General features: G+C 45.0%; 1 protein-coding gene across 3 annotated transcripts in view; it reads left to right on the top strand.

Annotated features, from left to right (window-relative positions):
• Positions 1–312: 312 nt before the first annotated feature.
• The window catches only part of LOC120914283 (major histocompatibility complex class I-related gene protein-like), a 37,730-nt gene continuing 19,703 nt past the window's right edge, over positions 313–18,339 (top strand). The window contains exons 1-3 of one of the 3 annotated variants that reach the window (XM_040324913.1): positions 414–521; positions 5,252–5,464; positions 14,024–14,287. In XM_040324913.1, the coding sequence (XP_040180847.1) occupies positions 14,170–14,287 (118 nt within the window). In that variant the 5' untranslated portion in view covers positions 414–521; positions 5,252–5,464; positions 14,024–14,169. Of the gene's footprint in view, positions 522–5,251; positions 5,465–7,531; positions 8,262–14,023; positions 14,288–18,339 lie in introns of those variants that run through there. The other 2 variants (XM_040324911.1, XM_040324910.1) reach the window with 2 other exon arrangements.

Genomic DNA, 18,339 nt, shown 5'->3' with positions numbered 1-18,339 from the left:
TTCAGGGAGTTAGAAACAGGGGGAAGCATACACGCAGGTGATGTTGACATATACATTGTCTATACCTGCAAACAATATTACTATATAAAATCATGCTAGAGTTTACAGTAACGTTTTGCAAATTGGTCAGTTAAATTAACGCAGTGGCAAAAAGCAAAAAATTGCCTGGTCATGAAAGGAAGGTAAATCTTCTGGAGCTGAAGTGGTTAACACATGTACAATAAACAGCAATTCCCATTTTTACAAGCAGCCTGTAATATGATTGCACAATCTACTGGCTCTGTGCTTTATCAGTGGCATAGTTTCCTTGCAGCTGTTTAGAAAAGAAATGAGTTCTTAAGCTTTCTGGAGCTCAGAAAAGTGGGATGATCCCAGTTATCCAATCATCGAGCTGCGGGAAAGCCCCATAGAAAGTAGCTGTTAAACAATTACTTCAGAATACGAGAAGACACGGCTCATTAAGATGGCTCTACTAGGCTACGTCCTGATAAACTATCTGTGTTTATTGATTGTTCGGGCAGGTTAGTGTGTATATTTTCCTTTTTTTATTTATTGATGTATTTGTTTCATCATTTAGTGTGAGGCCCCGTACACACGACCGGTTTTCTCGGCAGAATCCAGCAAGAAACTCGATGGGAGACGTATTCTGCCGAGAAAACCGGTCGTGTGTACACTTTTCGCCGAGAAACCCGTCGGGAAACTCGTCAAGCCAAATAGAGAGCATGTTCTCTATTTCCTCGTTGGGCAATGGGAAAATTTGGCTCAACGAGTTTTCTGACAGTCGAACAAGGAACTCGACGAGCAAAACGATGTGTTTTGCCCGTCGAGTTTCTCGGTCGTGTGTACGGGGCCTTAGTGTTCTTGGCATCAATCACATCACGTTATCAGAAGAAATCTGCATTTTTTTGTTTTTTACCATTGCTTTTTATTTTCATTTTTTACGCTTTTACGTTAGTTAATGTCTAGATATATTAGTGGATCTTTCTCTCTTTTCACAAAAATTCACATGTGCGTGCATCTGTGCATACTGATTTAAATCTGATTAGGACTTCAGTGCCAGGTCTATTCTGACACTTCTCTTCTCCATGTGTAAACCAGCATTTCTTTTTTTTTAGAGAGAAAATTGAGTACTGTCCGTGATACTTTTTTTATTTTCACTAACATACATTTTTTCAGGACAAGCTTTCGGGGTATGTCCCCTTCTTTAAGGTCCAAGCAGTACTCACCTTGAAGAAGGGGACACACCCCGAAAGATTGTCCTGAAAAATTGTATATAAAAAAAGTATCACGGACAGTACTAAATTTTCTCTGTCACAATTGCACTAAAACGTCTACAATCACGTCAAGTTTTTTTTCTAGAAAGTTACTTGCAACCCCCAAACATTATGGCCTGGATTCACATACATTGGCGCATATTTATGCCGGCGTAGCGTATCTAATATATGCTTCGCCGACATTGCGCAGAGAGGCAAGCACCGAATTCTCAAAGCACTTGCCTCCCAAACTGCGCTGGGTACCCTCGGCGTAAGCCATCGTAGGTGGAAGTGGGCGTGAGCCATGCTAATGAGGCGTGACCCCATGCAAATGATGGGCCAAGCATCATAGAAGTACTTAAAACGAACTGCGCATGCGCCGTCCCGTGGACGCATCCCTCTGCGCATGCTCAGAATCACGTCGGAACTACTCCCTAAGATACGACGGATCACTGCCTACGATGTGAACATAACCTACGCCCAGCTCTATTCACATACTACGTAAACAACGTAAAATACGACAGCTGTGTTCCCTGGTCCATACCTTAGCATGAGTTGCGCCTCATATATGGGGAATAACTTTACGCCGGATGTATGACTTACGCAAACCGCGTATATTATGCCCCGCCGCAAGTACGTTTGTGAATCGGTGTATCTCCCTCATTTGCATATAGAAAATCAATGGGAGCGGCAAATCCGCCCAGCGTAAATATCCGCCCACGATACGATGGCGTAGGCGAGTTACGTCGGCATATCTCAGATTGTGGGCACGGCGCACAGATACGATGGCGCACAGTTACACTTACGAGGCGTATCTCGAGATACGTCGGCGTAAGTGCTTTGTGAATCCGGGCCTATGTTTTTTAAGCAGAGGTCCTAGAAAATAAAACTCCAAAACTGTAGCTCCTGTGGGATGTTCACAGTCTGCAGTATTTTTACTATGATTATGAAGTGGGTCAAATTGATAGAAGGGTAGATCCTTCAGACAGTATGCATATTGGGCTGTACACACGTCCCTGCACACCGGTCAAATTAGGACACACGGCTATGTCTTTACATCTGCTGCATCATAGAGTTATATAGTTACATAGTTAGTCAGGTTGAAAAAAGTCACAAGTCCATCTAGTTCAATCATAAAAAATAAATAAATAAAATAAAAAATATCGTACAATCCCATATACCCACAGTTGATCCAGAGGAAGGCAAAAAAAAACAGCAGAGCATGATCCAATTTGCTACAGCAGGGGAATAAATTCCTTCCTGATCCCCCGAGAGGCAATCAGATTTTCCCCGGATCTTTTTACCTATAAATGTTAGTACCCAGTTATATTATGTACATTTAGGAAATAATCCAGGCCTTTCTTAAAGCAATCTACTGAGCTGGCCAGAACCACCTCTGGAGGGAGTCTGTTCCACATTTTCACAGCTCTTAGAGTCGGTTCACACTAGGGCAACACGACTTCCAGCACGACTTTCAGAGGCGACTCCAACACGACTTGAGCATGAACCACAGGGCGATCTGGGGCAATTTACAACACGACTTGAAGTCGTCTCCAGGACAGGAGACTTTCCAGTGGCCAATCAAACAACAATCAGCTCTAGGGGAGGGAGGGGGAGGGAGAGGTTTGCCTGAGAAATGTATGTTATCTTCCTGGAAAGTCGCTTCAGTGAAGACAGTGATCAGACTTGGAGGCGACTTCCATTGAAATCAATGGGTACAAATCGCCTACAAGTCGGATTGAAGTAGTACAGGAACTTCTTTTGAAGTCGGAGCGACTCGAGTCGTGTGTATTAACACCGCTCCCATTCACTTGCATTGTTTTTCTCGACAGCGCGACTTGGGACGGCTTGAGGCGACTTCAAGTCGGATCCCAAGTCGCCCCAGTGTGAACCGGCTCTTACTGTGAAGAAACCTTTCTATATTTGGAGATGAAATCTCTTCTCCCCTAGACGTAAAGAGTGCCCCCTTGTCCTCAGTGATGACCGTAAAGTGAATAACTCAACACCAAGTTCACTATATGGACCCCTTATATATTTGTACATGTTGATCATATCCCCCCTTGTTCTCCTCTTCTCAAGAGTGAATAGATTTAGTTCTTCTAATCTTTCCTCATAGCTGAGCTCCTCCATGCCTCTTATCAGTTTGGTTGCCCTTCTCTGCACTTTCTCCAGTTCCCCGATATCCTTTTTGAGAACTGGGGCCCAAAACTGAACTGCATATTCCAGATGAGGTCTTACTAATGATTTGTACAGGGGGGGCAAAATTATATCTCTGTCTCTGGAGTCCATACCTCTCTTAATACAAGAAAGGACTTTGCTCGCTTTGGAAACCGCAGCTTGGCATTGCATGCTATTATTAAGCCTACAATCTACCAGAATACCCAGATCCTTCTCCACTACGGATCCCCCCAGTTGGACTCCCCCTATTATGTATGATGAGTAACATAGGCTGGCTACACACAGCTTCAGGCGACTTTAGCCGCATAAATATTTGCATTATATGGATCACCCATGTGAGTGAAGTCTTATCTGGAAAGGAGCAGCTGTGGAAAAATAAGCATTAGACATGAAAATTGTGAAGGGGTATGGAATGAGTTAAGACAGTCCTCTTACTGGGAATGGTATGATAACACAGCAATGTTCAAAAGCCGGTTTGAACAGGAGCTAGTGGTGCTGACGTTTACCATCACCAATCATCTGCAGCAAATTTTTCCTTTTTTCGCAGGGATGTTAAAATCTGCATTTCTAAAAAAAAAAGTAAAGATTATTTTTTTTAACCACTTAAATACCGGGCATTTTCTCCCCCTTCCTGCCCAGGCCAATTGTCAGCTTTCATCGCTGTAACATTGTGAATGACAATTGCGCGGTCATGCACCAACTGTACCCAAATACAATTTTGATAATTTTTACCCCACAAATAGAGCTTTGTTTTGGTGGTATTTGATCATCTCTGCATTTTTTTTTTTTTTTTTTATATATAAAGCAAAAAAATCGGAAAATTTCAAAAAAATATTTTTTACTTTTTGCTATAATAAATATCCAAAAAAAAAAAAAAAAAAAATGTATTCCTCAGTTTAGGCCCTTAAGTATTCTTCTACATATTTTTGGTTAAAAAAAACACAATAAGTGTGTATTGATTGGTTTGCGCAAAAGTTATAGCACCTACAAAATAGGGGATATATTTATGGCATTTTTATTATTATTATTTTTTGCTAGTAATGGTGGCGATCAGCGATTTTTGTCAGGACTCAGAACAGATCGAACACTTTTGACACTATTTTGGGACTATTGACAATTATACAGCGATCAGTGCTATAAATATGCACGGATTACTGTATAAATGCCACTGGTATGGAAGGGGTTAACACTAGGGGGCGATCAAAGGGTTAAATGCGTTCCCTAGGGAGTGATTCTAACTGTGGGGGGAGGTGACCGATTGGTGTTCCTATATACAACGAACACACATCTGTCTCCTCACACACACGTCCTGCTCTGTGTGACGAGCAATCGCGGGTGCCCAGTGGACATTGTGGGTGCCGGGCACGCGCATCGGCTCCCGAGTGAGGCGGAGGGTACACCGGCGCCCCCTAAATTTTATGTATGCCTGGACTTCCGCTTTAATCTGTGTGCACAGTAATGCCCGTACACACGATCGGAATATCCGATGGACTTTTTCCATCTGATTTTCCGATCGTGTGTAGCCCCATCTGAGTTTTTTTATCGGAAATTCCGATTAATTAAATCGGACTTTAGATATAGAACATGCTCTATATTTTTCTAATGGAATTCCGTCGGAATTCTGATGAGATTTGGCCGGGCAAAAGCCAGATCGTGTGTACGCGGCATTAGTGTAATGTAGTATTGATCTCAGAGTAAAATATGCAGTATTCTGGAATACTTTGGAATGGCAGGAGGTTCTGGGTAATTCAGTTATGATGCATTACTTTGTTAAAATGTCTCAATATTTATTAAACTTGTATGTGTTTTTCTTAATACAGCAGTGAGAGATAAGTGAATCCGGTGCAGTGTAAGCCACATTTTCCTTATCTGGGAATTCCTGGATAAGGCATAAATGTAAATGGCTGAATGTGAAGGAGAAGGTCAATGGTGATCAACGTCAGGCGGAGAGCAAAACAGGTTCTGGAGTCTTGATAGCATCTCCGTTATTGACGACCACAATGTTTGAAGGACAGATGAATTATGACTTGGAGGTAAAACAGTACAGCCTATCCACAATCTCCTCTGTAGATTGGATAGGAAATTGAATATTTATGTTAAATGTACCTCAATGAATATGCTGCACCAAATACTAAAGACTGATCTCACTTGCTGTTGGGGAGGATTAGAGTTAAGATTGACTAATTCTCCCCTTTAGTAGTAATCTTGTAAGTATATTTCTTAGGATTTTTGATATGTGACTAACATCAGAGGTACCAAGGCAATTTTTTCAAGGAAGGATACGTTATGATGATCTATCTATGCATGCTCATGTAGCTTTATATTAACATTTTAGTATAGGTATGCTTGAATTCCTGTTTTCTAGGCTTCTACTTTTAATTGTTGGGTGTGCATTACAAAAAAAAAATTCCATCAGAATTCCAAATTCTACTCAACTAACTGACTAATAGTGCAATTTTCTGCACCGGTAGATTCTTCTTAATGTTGGATTTCTAATTAATCAAGCTGCAAAGGGATGAAACCATTCTTATGAATTTGGGAAGTGAAGTTGAGAGCTACCTTGGTAATACTGTATATCGTCTTTGAAGGCTCTAAAAGAAAGCTGGAAGATGATCACAAAATCACAAAGATGCCTATGAAAAACAAATGTATAAGGTTTCAGTTTATGTTTTTGGTCTTTGGCAGGACTGAAAGCAATGAGCTCTCTTCATCAGCATATTTTATATTATATTATTTCATTAAATTAAAAGTGAGTTATTGCAATTGTTCTGCATGAACTTTAGGGCATAAGCTGGGTATTCTAAAGGGTGGTTTTTAATACACTGTCAACCAAAATAATCATTCAGGGCAATGTAGATCAAGTTCTAGTAGACATTAGCAAATAGTTTATTTATGATGCATTCAGGTAGGAGCACCAAGGCGAAATGATGACACTCCAATAAACATTATCCTCACTCTTTTCCATCTAGTGGACTACTATGCCTAAAAGTGATAAAAATGAACAGCAGTAGTGCATATCTCCAGGTTATGCTGTTGGAGTTGGTGTCCTAATTCGGCATGAGGAATTTTGCAGACCAATCTGGGGCCTAAATAAGCTATAAATTGCTACATCTATGGAATAGCATGGCCTCCAGGAAATCAGTATAGTGGTAGACACCGTATGGGGTACAAAACAACAAATAAAGAAGCACTCCCAGCCCTGTTGACGTCAATATAGCCACAAGCCCAGGAATAGATCAAATCAAAATTCACTTTAATGCAAAGTTAAAAAGCATGACATGCAGGAGTGCCCAGACTGATACATGATCAAGCCAGTGGAGAGGACAATTTTGATTTGATCTATTCCCGGGCTTGCAGCGCTATTGACTTCCACAGGGCTGGGAGCGCTCCTACTGTATATTTGTTGTTTTGTGCTCATGTCTCATTGCTGATCGGATGAGTAGTTGGATCTGCCCTTACTATGGCTATCTCCATATCCCCTTGGAACCTCATTGCGCTTGGAACTTGCATTTTTTTTTTACCTTCTGGGGGTACTAAGAGATAGGGACATTTATCACTTCCTGAGGCACTGGAATGTCAATCTACTTAATGGGAGAGAAAGTGGATGGTGGAACCTTGTCAGAGGCTAAGGCCGCGAACAGACGAGCATACATGTACGATGAAACCGGTCCGCCGGACCGTTTTCACCGTACATGTATGCCCGGGGATTTCTGTATGGTGGCTGTACTCACCATCATACAGAAATCCGCGCGTAAACAATACGACGATGACGCGGCGACGTGGGCGGCCCTGCCAGTTCAATGCTTCTACGCATGCGTCGAAGTCATTAGACGCATGCGAGGGATGGCGGGCGCTTGGACATGTACGGTAGGTCTGTACAGACGACCGAACATGTCCGAGGGGACAGGATTCCAGCGGGCTGTTTAAAAACAAGCCCGGAAATATTTGCCCGCTGGGAAAAGGCCCGGCGGGCAAATGTATGCTGGAATCCTGTCCGCTCGGGCCTACACACGACCGAACATGTCTGCTGAAACTGGTCCGCGGACCAGTTTCAGCAGACATGTTCGGTCGTGTGTACGGGGCCTTATAGTACCTGCACTGAAAATCCATTTGCAGGTTCCCTATTTAGGCCATTTTCTCCTACCAAATATATTTCTAAGATGACTCGAAGATGTATTTCAAAGTTTCTCTAAACATGAGGCCACATTGCTCTAAACATGTCATCTATTGGATATGGCTACCCTGTGTGCTTCCCCAGATCCTGCTAAATTGTGGATTATAGACACAAATTGCTTCTTGTACCACCTGTTGGAAACTCTAAAATTACAGATCACATGTATGCTTATGTCAATGAAAAGTATGTTTTACCTCTGATAAAAGTTACAGTCTCAGAACACAGTCTGTTCGTAACTACCATTCATGGTTCACATGGACCAGAAAATCAGTTGCAAACTAAGCAGTTTAGGGGTGCCCATCAAAATTATGTGGTCAACTGTCCAGAAATTCTCCATTCTAAAGTGAACAGCTTCAATAAGCCACCAACTGAAGGCAAAGCTAGGTCATGTTCTCTTTTAGATTTCTAATTTATCAATTTGTTTAGAGAAGTTCTAATGGGAAGTTCTATCTATGAGGGAATGAAAATGGTTATTGTGTTTACAGATTAGTGAATCAATCTGCACATTTGGTTAAATCAGATATTTTATGACAAATCAAATTCTTCAAATATCAAAGGATCAAACTTTGGAATCCCTCCCTGTAGAATCCAGATGGTATTTACAAATTTTGCAATTCTTTGCAGATTCTACGTGTACAGATTCAGATCGCAATTAGGTCCGCATATTCCTAGATCATTTGGCTTACCTCTGTTTCCTTCAAGAGATAGATTGTTTGAAAACAAGAGAAAAATGTAGCAGGGTTTTCAAAGATTAATTAAATCTTACTTTCTCTTATCGTCCATGGACGGACACAGCTCCTTAAATCTTGACAAGTGGGTTATGTTCCCTGTTTACAGGAGAGGACTAGGCAGAAACATGTTAAATAGTTAAATACATGTTACATTAACAGAGTTGAACAGCCCCGCCCAGGGGGCGGTCCCTCCAGACATAACCCCCCTCACTGCAGCATGCAGCCTCAGTTTCGTTCTGCCTAGCAAAGGAGAAGGACGTATGGCTCCCTTTGGGCCCAGCGCCCTGAGGAGAAATTTTATTTTATTTTATTTTACTTTACTTTTTCTTGAAGAATCTTCTTTCAACTGTCGGCTGAGAGACAGGCTGGATAATATAGATCCTTGTAGTCTACTCAGTCCGACCAGCAAGCGTGGGCACACCTTTGCAAAGAGGCTTGGTCTGCCACGCCATACCTCATGACTCCTGAGGTGGCCGGTGAGCTTTGCTCCGAGGTCCACATATGACTGGGCTGTGGTGTTGTCTCACTCACAGTGGACCGGGCCGACAGCTACCTCCATTTCGGTTGTAGTTCTGTCAGGAATGCGTCAGCGAGTCCTCGCTTGGACAGGTAAGTACAGTCCCTCCTGCTTCGGTGGGTTGGTACAGCTGGGCATTCCTGGGGTTCGGGGTCCCTTCCCCTTACTTCCCTGCTCCTTTCCCTTGCTGCATTGCTAACATTGCCGCTGTCAGGGGGGAGGGGGCCTGCCTGAGGGGACTGTGTTATCTGGCCTGTGCTTTTTCTTTTTTGTATTGGGCTTTCCTGTGAGGTAAAAAGCCCTGTGATGAGCACAGATGTTTATGATTATACTTCAGCAGACGCTGACTGATTGGTGACACCTGTAACGGTTTTGCTTTTTATGCTTTATCTGTGTCTTATCCTTATATAATAAAGCCCTAGGAGGCTTTTCCTGTTTAAACACAGGTCCCTGCAAAAGTTACCTCACGGTTCTTTTCCTCACAGGCAGCGCTGGGCAGTCTCCTCCTGAGGGAGTCCCCTGGTTACCCCTGGTCAGCGCAGCAAGTGGGTGAGAGGCCCTAAATAGGGCTCTAGGAGCTTTTGTCTATTTGTATGGACAGGTGTGCATATTATAATACACACTATATGTAAATATTGGAGTCAGTATCTGGGTCCTTCCCCACATGCTGGTGGTGGCAGCAGGTGTTAGCACCTGGGATTCCCACAGAGTTTTTATTGTTGGTCCTGGACACAGTTTGTGCCAGGGTGGGGGTGGACTGCGGGCGGGCGGTAAAAGAGTGCCCCCTTCCCCCGTTATCCCCTGGGGAATGCTCTGTTATGGAGCCATGGACTAGGTACCTAGTTAAAAAAAAAAAAAAAAAAAAAGGCAGAATAAGGCATTTATGGGTGCGCTTTTTACTGCTGCAAGGGACTCTCCTAAGCTGCATAGTGCAGCTGGGTTTCCGCCGAGGGCTCGGTCTTTTTTGGATCACACAAATCAGACCGCTGTGTAGGTTTTTTCCTTCTGTGCCCTTCTTTGATAATTTCTGAGATGCGGAATGAGAAAAGCCACTGAGGGCTTTTGTAGTCCCTCACCGCCGGGGCGGGAACCCCCGCTTGTATGGATCTGACTGATAGAAGATCCGAAGTACTGACCCGTTTCATGGTTACCATGCTGGGGTCTGGCTTGCGGCCTATTGTGGCCACTACACTGGGGTCTCAGTGGTCGCTGGCGCTATTTTTTGGGAGGTTTTTCAATTACATTGAAAACTCCCATTGGCGCCCATTTTGTCGTAGCCACGCTATGGCGCAGCTTACATTGTGCTGGCCATTTTCCTGTGGCCGCGTTCTGAACGCTCGGCGGCCATCTTGGAGTAGTCCTGACCCCTAGTGCTGTATACAACTCACAGAGTGAGCATTTTGCACCAGACAGTGGAGGAGCACCGACTCTCTCCTGAGGTTATTAGCCTAGCGGACCAGCTGGTCCAGGGCCTCATATACGTCTGTGATGCTTCATTGAATGTTGCGCCCTTGTTATCCAGGGCGTCTGTTTCAGAATGGTTTTATGCACACGGTGGTGTAGTGCTTAACTCCATTACTTGGCAGCAAAAGAGTCATTGGTTCGAATCTGCACACTGACGCCAATCTGCCTGGAGCTTGCATTGTCGCTCCCTGTGTCTGCGTGGGTTTCCTCCGGGTACTCCGGTTTCCTCCAAAGACATGTGTGCATACACCTACATAATATACATACACACTATGTGTGTGTATTATTTAGGGGCAACCCTCCCAGGCCGTCAAAGGCCCAGCTGGGGGACTAATCTGTCCCTGGGTGCATAAGCCGATCACGCCGGCACCCAAATCCTGCCAATGTATATAGCCTTCCCTCCCTGTCTCTAGGTGGGAGGGGCGGCTTGCAGGTTCACAATTCAGTGAAACCTCCCTGCTCTCCGACTAGTGGGTCTGCGAGGTGGTCTCTTCGGAGTACTAGATAGGGTTTCCTCCTATCCACAGAACAAAGTTCTGTCCTTGTGTCTTCCCCTCCCGGCCCGTCGGTCTGCCTTGGGCAGTGTGGGATTTGCTAAGCTGCAAGGTAATTTTACCTTTCCTGCAGGACGAGAGTTTTGGGGTTTTCTATGGGCCTCAGGCCCTAAATACCTTTGTGAACGTCGGGTAGTTCCGCATGGAATCCATTTGTTCGGTGGTAGCTGCGCTTCATCCGGGGGATGTCCTGACGTCCTCGGACATCAGGGACGCATACATGCATGTCCTGTTTTGCACATGTCACAGTGTTTTTTTCTGTGCTTCGTGATGAGAGAAGGGTCTCTGTCAGCCTGTGGCCCTCCCTTTTGATCTGGCGTCAGCACCATGGGTTTTCAGCAAGGAGCTCGCACTTATTTGAATTTTGTTGGGACAGCGAGGCTTTGCCTCATTGGCTACTTTGACGACTTTCTTCTGAGAGCAGCTTCTGTCTCCGACCTAGTGGATGGGTTATTCCCATTCAGACCCTCCGAAGATTCGGGTGGATGTTAAACGTTTAGGCCAGAAAGTGTAGCTCAGTGGCAGCAAGCCTGCCCTCCATGTGTGCGACCCAGGGTTCAAATTATGGGCATGCTAGGTTCCGACTCAGCGTTGGAGTATCTAGTGTTGATCCAGACTCCTCAGTGGCAAAGGTCCTTCTTCCCCTGGAGAAATTGCAGACTCTTCAGTCTGCGGAGAAGGTATTGGCATCACGCAATCGGTCTTCTCTCCGGGCGCCTGCTGGTTCGGGTTCTGTGGGTAGCCTCCTTCAAGGTGGTACTGTATGCCCAGTTCCACACCCTGGTTTTCCAGTGGAACTACTGTCCAGGTGGTAAAAATCTCTTGTCTCTGAAATCATTAGATTCCTGTGCGCCACCTAGTCAGAGTCTCTCTGAGTTGGTGACAGAGATTCCCGACTCTTCGGTCCAGGAAGTTGTTCCTTCCTTCCAGTGGTCGGTGTTTACGACGGATGCCAGCTCACGGGTTGTGAACCTGGAGGTTCACAAAACTGGGGGGTCCAGTCGGCCCTGAGTCGCTGGACTTGCGTGGACCTATGACCACACCTCCTTGAATGTGTCTGGTCTCGGTAGCTACCCAGGGTCGGGCCTGGCTAGTGCCTGGTGGGAGACCGCCTGGGAATACCAGGTGCTGTCTACTGTTCATTGTCCTACTATTTTAGGCGATCAGGCTATGCTTCTCCTTGTGGTCGACCGATCTGGTTTCAGCCGGACAACGCCACGGCCGTGGCTTCAGTCTACCATCAGGTATGCCGGCAGGCGGACTACTGGAGTCGCCAGATGCTGGACCAGGGCGACTGGTCTTTGTGCTTGGGGTGTTTCGGCTCCCTTGCAGGAGGTGAGCCTCACATGGCATGGATCTCCTGGCAGCTTGTCTCCGCCGCAAGGGTGTCAGTTAGTGGCCAGGTATAGTGATCTTGTATAGACGCGTCAGTCGCGCTGGTGGCCCTGTGTTGTCTGTATCGGTGATTTTTTGCCATTCCTCCATGGTAGTTGCTTCCTCGGCCGCTCCACAGAGTGGATGCTGAGGAGATCCCGATGATTCTAATCGCTCCAGATTAATCTCGGCGTCCTTGGTACGCTGATATCGGGCGCCTGGTAGCAGAGGCACCCTGGCGATTGCCAGGGCAGGAGGTTCCTGTCTCAAGGTCCCATACTTCCTCCTGTTGTACAGTCACTGACTTGCTTAACATGGTTATTGGAAGCCAGACTTTAGGTGACCAGGGTCTGTCTGACTCGGTCATCTCAACAGGGCACCGTAGTCTTCTTCCGGAGGATCTACCGTCGCACTTCTCTTGGTGCGAAGGGATGGAGTGACGTCCACGGGCGTACTCTCGGTGTCCAGGGTCATGCTGTTTTTAAAGCTTGGATTGGATCTAAAAATTGCTTAAAGCACCGTTTGGGGGCAGATTTCAGCCTTGGCTGTGTTCTTTTAGTGGCCTTTTTGCGGCCCGTTCCCTGGTGGGTCCCCTTTTTTTTGTGTGCAAGGGGTTTGTCATATACTTTCCCCTCTTGGCCCATCTCTTCCCCCATGAGTTTTGACTCTGGTGCTCTCGGTTCTTCAGGAACCTTCCTTTTGGAAACATCAGAGATTTTCTCTTGACACTATCTCAGAAGGTGGCCCCTTTAGTGGCCTTTACCTCTGTTAGAGGGGTTTCTGAGTTGGCGGTCTTGTCTTGCAAGCCGCCATGCTTGATCCCCCATAAGGATTAGGTGATGGTGCGCCCGCGACCTTCCCTTCTTCCGAAGGAGGTTTCGGCCTTTCATACTTTAGGCGTGGTACGCGCTTTGTGGGTATACCAGCCTACTACGGCTCCATTTCGGAGCTTCTGACTCTCTTTTGTGTCGGTGTCTGGTCCACAAAAGGGCCTGGCGGTCTCGTCGACCACCATTTCTCGGTGGATCGGGCAGGCCGTCATACAGGCCTATGCTCCTAAGGGCGGGCCCCCCTTTCCGGTCACGGCACTTTCGACCAGGGCAATTGGTGCTTCCTGGGTTTTTTTTTTTTTCTCGACATCATGCGTCGGTCTCACAGGTGTGCGAGGTGGCGATTTGCTCGTCCGTTCACGCTTTTTCCAGAATTTACATGGTTGCTGTGAGTGCATCTTATGATGTTTTTTTCAGCCGCTAGTTTTTGCAGGCGGCTGTTTAAAGTTGCACCTCCTCCGTTGAGGAGCTCTGCTTGTTTTGGGGTGAAGTTAAAATTGTTTTTACTGATATATTTCCCACCCCTCGTTTTTTGACACTGCTTGGGGACGTCCCACTTGTCAAGATTTAAGGAGCTGTGTCCGTCCATGGACGATAAGAGAAAATAGGATTTTTTGTACTCACCGTAAAATCCTTTTCTCTGAAGTCCATGGACGGACACAGCTCCCACCCCTCCTTTTTAGGTTTGTACTGCTTGTTACGAACTGAGGCTGCATGCTGCAGTGAGGGGGGTTATGTCTGGAGGGACCGCCCCCTGGGCGGGGCTGTTCAACTCTGTTAATGTAACATGTATTTAACTATTTAACATGTTTCTGCCTAGTCCTCTCCTGTAAACAGGGAACATAACCCACTTGTCAAGATTTAAGGAGCTGTGTCCGTCCATGGACTTCAGAGAAAAGGATTTTACGGTGAGTACAAAAAATCCTATTTTTTCATTTATTTTTACAGAACGCCACAGCCTTCGCTATCATTTTACGACAGACTCCACTCCTGGAGCTGGGAACCCATCCTATCAAGCTGTGGGTTACGTAGATGATATACAGATTTCAAGATATGACAGTAAGACCCGGAGAGTACAGCTTCTCCTGCCCTGGATGGAGACAGATATAAATCCTCGTCATTGGGAGAATCAGACCTGGATTGCTCAGTATTATGAGGGAAGGCAGCAGGAGATAACACGTGACATAATAAAACATTTCAACAACACCAAAGGTAAAGATTTAGATATCAACCATAAGCAGAGCAAAAGAGATTTACATAGATAATGTGAACACAAACATAAGCCTGAATTTCAGGCAAACAGCTGAAATACATATAAAACACACAAAATACCTCCTTTTACCTGCCAAAGGATTGAAATTTATGTCCATCCAGATCTGAAATTTACACATCTATGCCATGCAGCAAAGTCCTGTCTTTGCAGGTTAGGGATATTGATTTTTCTGCTGCAGTTCCACTTCCACTTAAACATCTCCACCTCATCCCCACCCTATGACTGGACAGTGAAAGAAGGAGCAGCACACTGACAAGCTCATCTCTCTGTCATTCTGTGCTTTTCTCCTATGGGCATGATCCCTGCACCACATCATGCCTGGTTAGCAATTTGTACTGCTCCTGCCTTCTCCTCTCTAAGCTCTGCTGTACAGAAACTGAAAAAGTCTGATACCAGGTCAAATTTTCTATTGAAAAGCCTATGGCGTGCAAAACACACCCAAAAAACTCCACCCGGTGCATTAAAAAAAGTGCAGACGGGTGCAAACGTCAATTGGTCCTCCATAAAGAAGGACCCATCCCTGATCCCCCGGGGCGTCCGAGCAGCCGAAGCCGACACAGACCCATCTTCCTTGGAGGGTCTGCCGAAACAGAATCCTCCCAGTACTAGGTGGGGCCCCCCCGAAGGGAGACCCCATGACAGCAGGCGAACTTAGCCAGAAGGCCATGTCCACCCACTCCCAAGACGTTCAGGGCTGGCCCGAGGACCGGCACCCTACTAATCACACCAGGTCTAATTTAGATACTTACACTGCTTGCAATTACCCACTTACCACCCGCTCACTGTACATTTACTGTGAGTGGGTGGCACAGCCAGGCTAGGCAACTTATGGGAATGCTGCATCCTTTCTTCCGGGTTTGGAACAGGTTGTGATTGGCTACAGCATGGTAGCATTGTCAGCAGGTTGGTGATCCACTGTAGCCAAATCACAGCACAGCCCTTTGTGTGTTTTAAACAGATCTGGCTGTTTCTTCCTCCCTGAGCTCTTTTCGTTCAGGTAGAGAAGAAAGCCAGATACTGTGTGAGTACAAGCAGCACTTATGCATTAACATGCACTGTATTTTTGTCGCTAGGGAGATTGCCCGCCAGGAATAATAGAAGCTTTCTGAGGCGTTGACTATCACAGTCACACTATAAGTTGCTGATCACCGCCAGTATAGTATCTGAATGTATCAGTATCCTGGTCATGATCAGAACCAGAGGCGGCTCTCTAATTAGGCAAATTAGGCGGTCGCCTTAGGCCTCACCCCCCACAGGGGCCTCGCGGCCGCCTAATTTGCCTAAAGAATTGGTTAGAGAAAATTCTATAAATGGTGGATTCATAGTTCATCAATCTTAAAACTCTTAATATATGCAATGTATACAGTTAATTTTTATCACTTGAATTATTTTTCCCATTATGGATGTGAATGGGGCCTCATGTCTCAGATTTGCCTAGGGCCTCACAAAGCCTAGAGCCGCCTCTGATCAGAACAGTAATGTCCTCAATAGTATAGCATCCCCAAAAATGCAGTGTTAGCAGGATCAGCCCCTATCACTGCCAGCACTTGTGTTTACCCCCCTCCCCAAAAAGTGGTGTCAGTATAATTTTTTTGATCACTGCCACCTCAAAACCACACAATTAACAAGATCAGGCCTGATCTCTGCTTCATGTTGTAATAGATTAATTAATTTCCTGACGCAATTTCTCAGGGTAAAACCCATCCTGCCATTTGTCCAAATTATAAAGTGAGAGCATGCAAACCAGAGAGAGATTTCACATCCTCACCTTTCAGCTTTCAACCAGCAAGAGGAAGAGGAAGTCCTCCTCACTATAGTTTTATTAGCCACATGGAATCACAAGGCATACAGTTGATTGGTTCACATTATACATCCCAGCCCCTTATTACCCTCCCCCTCACCCACCCCCTCTGTGTGGCTTGTCCTTGGCATGAAGCCCTCATTGGTCAGTTCATATAGGGATGGTTTCCTGTTGCATGTTCTTCTTGAAAATCCACGTGTCATAAAGAGTCCATTGTCAGCTCAGCAAGTTTCCTTCCAAGCGTCACACAAGCTTTCAGGAGATCAGTGAAAAGAAGGGGGAGGGGAAGGCTTTCCTGTTACAATTGAGGAATCTAGATGGGAGGGGGACGGAGTGAGAGCGAAGAGTGGAGAGTGGGGGGATGACATCTGCTCTTAATAACATGTCCTTTTGTTTCTCCATTTCAAATGGTAACTTCTTCATATTTTCAATGCTGGGTTCATAACTTTAAAACAATATCTGATATAAAATCCTCAAGGAAAATAAGCAGTATTGATCATTCCCATACATACATATGCATAATGCGTATAAAAACAAATATACAGTATAAGGAATATAGGAAAGAGAAACATTTCAGTGATTCTAATCATAACACAAAATACAATTTTAATTTTAGCACGTCCATCACAATGTTATTTCTAGTGCGCAAGCATTCCCTGATTGCTAGCCAGGAGCTCTTTTTTTCCCTTAGTTGCCCCTAGGTATCTGTATATTTAGTGCCCAAAATGTCCCAAAAAGGGTGCTGTGTATGCTTCTGTAGATAGGGGATTAAAGCAAACCTGTTGCTTTGCCCAGAATGTTTTAAAAAAGTGGTTACATTGAATTTAACTGGCCAAAAAACATAGTGCAGTAACCATCTATATCATTAAACAGCAACATTTTCAAGCTGCTGCCATTTACAGGGAGTGCAGAATTATTAGGCAAGTTGTATTTTTGAGGATTAATTTTATTATTGAACAACAACCATGTTCTCAATGAACTCATTAATATCAAAGCTGAATATTTTTGGAAGTAGTTTTTAGTTTGTTTTTAGTTTTAGCTATTTTAGGGGGATATCTGTGTGTGCAGGTGACTATTACTGTGCATAATTATTGGGCAACTTAACAAAAAACAAATATATACCCATTTCAATTATTTATTTTTACCAGTGAAACCAATATTACATCTCAACATTCACAAATATACATTTCTGACATTCAAAAACAAAACAAAAACAAATCAGTGACCAATATAGCCACCTTTCTTTGCAAGGAAACTCAAAAGCCTGCCATCCATGGATTCTGTCAGTGTTTTGATCTGTTCACCATCAACATTGTGTGCAGCAGCAACCGCAGCCTCCCAGACACTGTTCAGAGAGGTGTAGTTTTCCCTCCTTGTAAATTTCACATTTGATGATGGACCACAGGTTCTTAATGGGGTTCAGATCAGGTGAACAAGGAGGCCATGTCATTCGTTTTTCTTCTTTTATACCCTTTCTTGCCAGCCACGCTGTGGAGTACTTGGACGCGTGTGATGGAGCATTGTCCTGCATGAAAATCATGTTTTTCTTGAAGGATGCAGACTTCTTCCTGTACCACTGCTTGAAGAAGGTGTCTTCCAGAAACTGGCAGTAGGACTGGGAGTTTGAGCTTGACTCCATCCTCAACCCGAAAAGGCCCCACAAGCTCATCTTTGATGATACCAGCCCAAACCAGTACTCCACCTCCACCTTGCTGGCGCCTGAGTCGGACTGGAGCTCTCTGCCCTTTACCAATCCAGCCACGGGCCCATCCATCTGGCCCATCAAGACTCACTCTCATTTCATCAGTCCATAAAACCTTAGAAAAATCAGTCTTGAGATATTTCTTGGCCCAGTCTTGACGTTTCAGCTTGTGTGTCTTGTTCAGTGGTGGTCGTCTTTCAGCCTTTCTTACCTTGGCCATGTCTCTGAGTATTGCACACCTTGTGCTTTTGGGCACTCCAGTGATGTTGCAGCTCTGAAATATGGCCAAACTGGTGGCAAGTGGCATCTTGGCAGCTGCACGCTTGACTTTTCTCAGTTCATGGGCAGTTATTTTGCGCCTTGGTTTTTCCACACGCTTCTTGCGACCCTGTTGACTATTTTGAATGAAACGCTTGATTGTTCGATGATCACGCTTCAGAAGCTTTGCAATTTTAAGAGTGCTGCATCCCTCTGCAAGATATCTCACT

Source organism: Rana temporaria, chromosome 9 (assembly GCF_905171775.1).
Source record: "Rana temporaria chromosome 9, aRanTem1.1, whole genome shotgun sequence".
Lineage (NCBI taxonomy): Eukaryota > Metazoa > Chordata > Amphibia > Anura > Ranidae > Rana > Rana temporaria.
Note: the sequence above shows the minus strand (reverse complement) of the source record. Positions and strands in the feature narration are given on the sequence as shown.